The sequence below is a fragment of the Bactrocera dorsalis genome, chromosome 2 (assembly GCF_023373825.1).
Source record: "Bactrocera dorsalis isolate Fly_Bdor chromosome 2, ASM2337382v1, whole genome shotgun sequence".
Taxonomy (NCBI): Eukaryota; Metazoa; Arthropoda; class Insecta; order Diptera; family Tephritidae; genus Bactrocera; species Bactrocera dorsalis.
Window position 1 is genome coordinate 19,104,231 of NC_064304.1, and position 7,397 is coordinate 19,111,627.

Below are 7,397 nucleotides of genomic sequence, written 5' to 3' on the forward strand. Positions count from 1 at the left end.
CTAATGTTTTTTTTTACGATTTATCGACAGTTTATCAGCATAATACATAGGTATATTTACACATGAATTAATTGGACTGGAAATGAACGCGAATGTAACTAATAAAAATGTGATACTTTCGAACTAAAAGTTGTATGTATTTTGTGATTTAAAAAGAGTTTTTTTTTCAATTGTTCCAAAATAATAGTTCTAAAATATTTTTATTTTTTATAATATTTTGTTAAATCTATTAATCCCTAAATAAACTTCATGAAAAATTGCAATAAAATTTAAAATTGGAAACATTTTTTTATCCACATTCGTATGTAATTATCTATACGTATTTGCATACTTCCTTCTAGTCGTGCAACTAGAATAACTCGAATTAACAGCTGTTAATTCACACGAACATCATTCACTCATCCAACATCGTTCTTGCACAGAATTAATTCACACCAACAGAATGAAATGCTTTGGTAGACCAATTCTACAGAGAGTGGATCGTTACTTGTGAGAGTGCTATGAGTTGAGCGAACTCGTTGTTGTTCTCACTAATGACAATCGGTCCTTATTTTACTCAAACATGAGAATTCATTTTTACGTTGTGTGAGTGAGTGCAAGTTGAAATTTTTGGACAGTGACTCAAAGTTTGTTTTTTGCGTATTCATGCATCCCTTTAATGTATACATTCCGTTTGCCATGTTGTCAACAACACTCTTGCCGATTCGCTATCCACAATTATGCTATTTAATACTTATAATTATTATTTACGCCACCGATTATTGAGATCAAACTGTAACTGTGGGCATTTGCTATCATAATATAATCATTTGCGCAAAGGCGTAGGGTAGGTAGGTTCGAGCTGATGTAGCGCATGCTTTGAGCTCTTGAAAAATTTATTTTATCATTTGCGAAATGCCATCAGGTAGGTAGCTGATGTTGAAAATAATAAAAAAGATAATGATCCTTTTTTTGGATTTTTGGACTACAATTATAATTGTGGCATAAATTTTATATACCAATTAAAATAATAATTTTAAAATGAGCAATGATATATTCCCCATCGAACCACTCAGTATGACCAAACAGTATGATTGTGATCGAGATGAATGCAAGAAACATTCTGGAACATTCTTTGCTGCTCATACAAGGCGTTCGATCGAACAAAATCATTACGAAACAAGCAACAGTAATTGGAACTGAATGTTTGCTTTGAGCACGCTCGCTTACGATCATTCGTTTTTGTTGAAGCAAAGTTTTGCGTCACAAAAAATCCGAGTCAATGATCGGGTATGATTGAAAAAATTGTGATCATTGCAGCTCTCTGATAAATACTATGCATTTTATGCCGAGACTTCATCAGGTCCGACGCAAAGTATGAGTCAACAGTTGAGAGCGCTTCGTAATTGCAGCGCTCAGTGTGTCTAATTTCCAATATTTAGTATGTTGGTAAACCCCCGAATTCGGCGTTATATTAATATTTAATTTCCTGCTGCTTACATAAGATCGTTTTTAAGATGGTTGCATTTGAAGTTCAACATTTCCAAAAACAATAAAAGCGATTTCTTTAAGTTTAACTAATTTTACATACATACATACATAAATATTTAAACTAGTATATCTGCAGTGAAGCAATGTACTCCGAAATATGTCGAAATGGTTTTTTATAAAATATATAATATGAAATGCTGCCACAGTGAAGAAATTTAGTTAAGCGTTTGTGTTTAGGATTTGGGAGATTTTCGATGAAAAAAAGGGAAGTTTAAGTTTAAATCAACATTTTATACTCTCGCAATTTATATTGAACAAGTAAGGCAGGACTATGTTTGGGTGTAAGAAAGTGTTACGTAAGAATTCAACGTTCATAATTCGATGAAACCGTGAAACGATTGCAATCATGTTTGACATTATATTATTGCTATATTATAGGTCAAAGACTCACTTAGTTTCCATGCTATCTGTTGCTTCGTGTCTGCGATATTTATATTAAAACTAACCTTAAATGAAATATAAATATGTGATATAAACTCAACAAAAGAGTCCACATTTGATATATTATGTATCGGAGGAAAAAGTCAGCCAGGGAAACGGAAACCATTATATTAGGAATATGCGGTTTGAACCGATTTCAGTAATATTCATATCATTCCATTTTCTGCTTGAGCGAACATGTTCGCCTTCAGTGCAAAGTCAATTGGAGAGTCGGAAATCACATTATCAGAAACAAGTTTTCAACGGATGGCAAAAATGTTTGCCATTACTTAAGTATGTTCGAGAACACGTCATTTATTTTTGGTCGTAAGCTATGGCACATTTAATATTCTACGATCAGTGATGAGATAAAATTGATAAAATTACTTATATAACGTTATCAGAAAGAGAATGTCACTGTAACTCACATATTGACGGAAATATATGTATATATAAACTGAAATAGTAGTTCGAAAATGGTAATTGGGAAAGTATTGACTTTTAGTACAAGGGCGCATTATAATAAGGAAGGCTGTTGAATGAAATTCAATCCTATATCTCACAGATTGACCGATCAAAGATCGACTTAAATTTACTTATTTAAAACATTTTATTTAATATTATATATTTTATCACAAAAGGTCTTTAACTAATAATGGCAACGAGTTGTACGCAAAGACCTGCTCTTCAGAGCGATTCCAGTGGGCAAAACCGCTTTATGGAGAAATTAATGGCGAAAATATTTAGCTTCTACGACGAACAGTCTCTAATCGATGTGACATTTCGAGTTTCAAACCCAACGGCTCTGTAAGTATTACTTTGTCCTCAGCTTACATAAAATGATTTAGGAAAATATTTTTAATTTTTGGATTGCACAGTGTACCCGCGCATCGTTTGATACTCGCAGCAGCGAGTCCTTACTTCGAGAACCTTTTCAGTGGCGATCAAGGCAATAATCCTATCATCGAAATAAATGATATAGATAGCGATATTTTTGAGCGTCTAATAACCTTTTGCTACACCGGACAGATGCTCATTACCGTTAACAATGTCGGTGCCATGCTGAAGGCAGCAATAATTTTGAAATTAGACGACGCCATAACTTCTTGCGTGGACTACCTCATGTCACACATTAATGAATATACTATACAGGCTGTTTATACTCTGGAGCGTGAAACGCACTGTAAACTCCTTATACAGAAAATCATCGAATACGAAACACAGAATTTCGTGGAGGTGAGTCTAAATATACATGTAATGTCTCACAATAGCGGTACTTGAAATTTTCTTTCCGATAATACCAGATCAATCAACGCAGAGAGTTTCTGAATTTTAATGTTGAAAAAATGCAACGTATTCTGGAATCTGACAATTTGAATATAACTCGTGAGGAAGATGCCTTCGATGCCATAAAACGCTGGTTCAATCACGACGTTCCTGCGCGTCAAGAGCAACTGCCACTTTTAATAGCTTGTCTCCGGCTTACCGAATTCGATGCGAACTTTCTGCTGACTCACATACAACCATTATCTGGATGTGAAATGCTGGCATTTAAGGCGATGTTGTGGATCAGAGATCCTGCAGCACGGGCAAAGATAAATATGCGATTTACAGGACCACGAAATTTTAGTAAGAAAACATTGCTGGCGGTTTGCTCAAAGGAATTTGGGGTAAGCGCACACTCTGGCTTATATTCAACAATGATAATCTTAAGTTAATGTACGTACAATATTTTTGGAATAGATGAATCCCAAGCTGCTGCAATATAACAAAGTTGAGGATAAGTGGCAGGAATATGCGAGCATAATATTTGATTACCAACTTTGTAGGACGATTTTAAAGGAGGGTAATTTATTATTTCTTGGCGGTTATAAATCTGGTGCCACATCCAACATCGTGCGCAGCTGGAACATAAGGAATAAGGCATGGCAAAGTTTGCCCGCTTTGGACACAGCAAGATGGGAACACTGCGTTGTCGAATTAGATGGTAAAATCTACGCGATTGGTGGTTCTGCCGATACCCGTAAAAGAGTTCTGGCGTCAGTGGAAAGGTAAATACGTTTAAGTCTGTAACGAATAACCTGATGATGGCGTTTCTGAGATTTAACAATTTTAGGTTGACTTTGAACTTAATGGTGAAAGCCCTTTAGACTATATGTGTTAGGGTAGTATGCATGTTGGACAAAATACGGCGCCCTACATTTAAGAAGAAAGGCATTCAATGAAATGTTATGAGTTGGTTGACTCTGACTTTAGAAAACTCTAACTCTTTCAGACTGTCAACGACTTCTTTAGAATAATACCAAGGTTATTTAACAGACCATGCAACGTGACAAAAACTACTTTTGACGCTTTAATTTAGAGATATGCATTCTTCTTTCATTGTGTTTTTTTATTTCCAGATATACGACTTCCAATGGTTGGCAGTTCGTGAACAAATTGATTGTTGGACGATATGCCGCAGCTGAAGTGACTTTGAATGGAAAAATATATATAATTGGTGGTAAAAGTGGCCGTAACGACTTAAAATCCGTCGAATGCTACAACCCGAATTCGAATACTTGGACTTCTTGCGCGGATATGACAGAATGTCACTACTATCCAGGTGTAAGTTAGATGAAATAGTTATTAGTATTATTAGAACGTTCATCACGTCCTGATTTGGTGGAATGAAGAACAATCGAAGAAGGGGATACTCGTATGACGACTTTATTTAAGTGTTTAAATATTAACATTCGACTTCTTGGATTTCTTTTTCTATAGTAGAATCTACGTAACCGAAATTCGTATCCAGTCAGAGTTTTTTAATTTATTTGTGGAATTCATATTTCCGCTGCAATAAGAGATTATATTTGATTTCACCGTTGGAAGTCCTTCCTTCAGTTTTTAAAACCTGTAAAATTAGCTCTGCTTCAATAAAAATTACAAAATTTGTCTAACTGAAAATAGTCACTGACTTATTTAGTCGCCATTTTATCTCTATTAAAACTAAATACAAAGTTTATTGCTACTTTTTATATTACAGGTAGCTGCACACAATGGTCACATTTATCTTTTAGGCTATTTTAGTGGTAACAGAAATGTTGAACGTTACGATCCTCAGCAAGACACATGGTCTAAGGTATATTAAATAGATTTTTGGCAATCGCTTGATGTCGAACTAAATATTCTTGACAAAATTTTGCAGATTTGCTCTTTGAAAGTTGGCGATGGTTTTAAAGCTTGCGTATCACTAGACAATAAACTATGGGCTATTGGTGGCAACTCTGGTAGCATCTTTTCTGGCAAGAACTGTGTATCAGTCTATGATGAGGAAAATGACCGTTGGGGACAAAAGTGCTCACTACCCGAAACAAGTATTCATTCCTGTTTTGTTGTGCCTGAAGCCTTACTTACGTCGAAATAAATGAACGATATTAATAAATATATTTTTTGTAATAAATTCTCTTATAATAAATACCAAAATATCTGATTTTCTCGCTTTGGAAAATTCGTCATATATTGTGTATGCTACACAGGTTTTAGTTAATATTCTCTTACATCCGATGTCTACAGAATTAGAACAAAACATACACTTACGAATACAGTGCTTTGTAATTGATCGACGAGGAAATGCGAAACGCTGTCCTTTTCGTTTTGTAATTCTTTCCGGTGTCAAACGAGTATTTACAACATGTTTTTTGATAATTGAATTTTTTATAATATAATTTATGTACGTATTTCAATATGCAAACAAATATCAATAATAACGGGTGATTTTTTTGAGGTTAGGATTTTCATGCATTAGTATTTGACAGATCACGTGGGATTTCAGACATGGTGTCAAAGAGAAAGATGCTCAGTATGCTTTGACATTTCATCATGAATAGACTTACTAACGAGCAACGCTTGCAAATCATTGAATTTTATTACCAAAATCAGTGTTCGGTTCGAAATGTGTTTCGCGCTTTTTATCGACTAATTTTGTTCAGCGATGAGGCTCATTTCTGGTTGAATGGCTACGTAAATAAGCAAAATTGCCGCATTTGGGGTGAAGAGCAACCAGAAGCCGTTCAAGAACTGCCCATGCATCCCGAAAAATGCACTGTTTGGTGTGGTTTGTACGCTGGTGGAATCATTGGACCGTATTTTTTCAAAGATGCTGTTGGACGCAACGTTACGGTGAATGGCGATCGCTATCGTTCGATGCTAACAAACTTTTTGTTGCCAAAAATGGAAGAACTGAACTTGGTTGACATGTGGTTTCAACAAGATGGCGCTACATGCCACACAGCTCGCGATTCTATGGCCATTTTGAGGGAAAACTTCGGACAACAATTCATCTCAAGAAATGGACCCGTAAGTTGGCCACCAAGATCATGCGATTTAACGCCTTTAGACTATTTTTTGTGGGGCTACGTCAAGTCTAAAGTCTACAGAAATAAGCCAGCAACTATTCCAGCTTTGGAAGACAACATTTCCGAAGAAATTCGGGCTATTCCGGCCGAAATGCTCGAAAAAGTTACCCAAAATTGGACTTTCCGAATGGACCACCTAAGACGCAGCCGCGGTCAACATTTAAATGAAATTATCTTCAAAAAGTAAATGTCATGAACCAATCTAACGTTTCAAATAAAGAACCGATGAGATTTTGCAAACTTGATGCGTAAAAAAAAGTTATCAAGCTCTTAAAAAATCACCCTTTACAACAAACTGTTCAAAATTTTCGAATAAATTAAAAAAGTTTTTAAGAAGATATGAAAAGGGATTAAAGAGAATTGATCGATTTTAGTTGCTCATGTAAAAGAATGGGAAACATCAAAAGCGAAGTCGCCAGCAATGAGCAATAAAAGTTGTTAGTCTGAACTCCAACTGAGTAAACTCTTCTCTCTCGCTTTCTGCTTCGCCTCATTTTAAAAGCAATCAATCAGAAAACTTCCAATACAGAGATTGAAATGTTATTGCTTTCGCATTGGTTTTGAAAAAGGTGATCGCATTTCACCACAGTTAGCATCAGCGGGCTTGAATATATCACAGTTGAACGAAATAATATTACTTACGCTTTCAAACAATGAGCAAATTATTTTCAGACATTTTCTTACAACAACTGTTATACAGCGGAATTAAATTTTTTAATAATGCCTGAGTTCGTGGTTAATAATGTGATGAAAGGCATATATTTCTATATGTTACATATTCATTTACCCATACTCACACAATAATACACTCCGCTCAAGTTAATTTCGATCCGATTTCAATCTAGCTTGTAACTACATCTTTTGCTTTTGGTTTTAGATTTGCATAAAGCAAGCTAAATAAACAGTAAATCTAAATAAGCGTTTTTCGTTTCCTTCGAAACTATTGCTTAAATTAATATGATAAACACAATGAACATGATTGTGGACGCGTAAAACTAATCAATAAATGACTTTAGGAAAAAAAATAGACACGCAAATGCATATTAATAA

General features: G+C 34.9%; 1 protein-coding gene across 1 annotated transcript; it reads left to right on the forward strand.

The window, feature by feature from the left end:
- Positions 1-2,550: 2,550 nt before the first annotated feature.
- On the forward strand, positions 2,551-6,587 carry LOC105222407 (kelch-like protein 3). Its single transcript, XM_049450593.1, has 7 exons — positions 2,551-2,757; positions 2,829-3,186; positions 3,255-3,620; positions 3,694-4,001; positions 4,353-4,557; positions 4,976-5,071; positions 5,138-6,587. The coding sequence occupies exons 1-7, from the start codon at positions 2,606-2,608 to the stop codon at positions 5,354-5,356; spliced, it is 1,704 nt and encodes a 567-aa protein (XP_049306550.1). The 5' UTR covers positions 2,551-2,605; the 3' UTR covers positions 5,357-6,587.
- The last annotated feature ends 810 nt before the right edge of the window (positions 6,588-7,397 follow it).

Excerpts from the sequence above, each read along its gene's own strand:
- LOC105222407 (XM_049450593.1), top strand. The coding sequence starts at position 2,606 with ATGGCAACGAGTTGTACGCAAAGACCTGCTCTTCAGAGCGATTCCAGT. Across the intron at positions 2,758-2,828 it reads GTTTCAAACCCAACGGCTCT|TGTACCCGCGCATCGTTTGA; the intron begins GTAAGTATTACT and ends TGGATTGCACAG. Across the intron at positions 4,558-4,975 it reads AATGTCACTACTATCCAGGT|GTAGCTGCACACAATGGTCA; the intron begins GTAAGTTAGATG and ends TTTATATTACAG.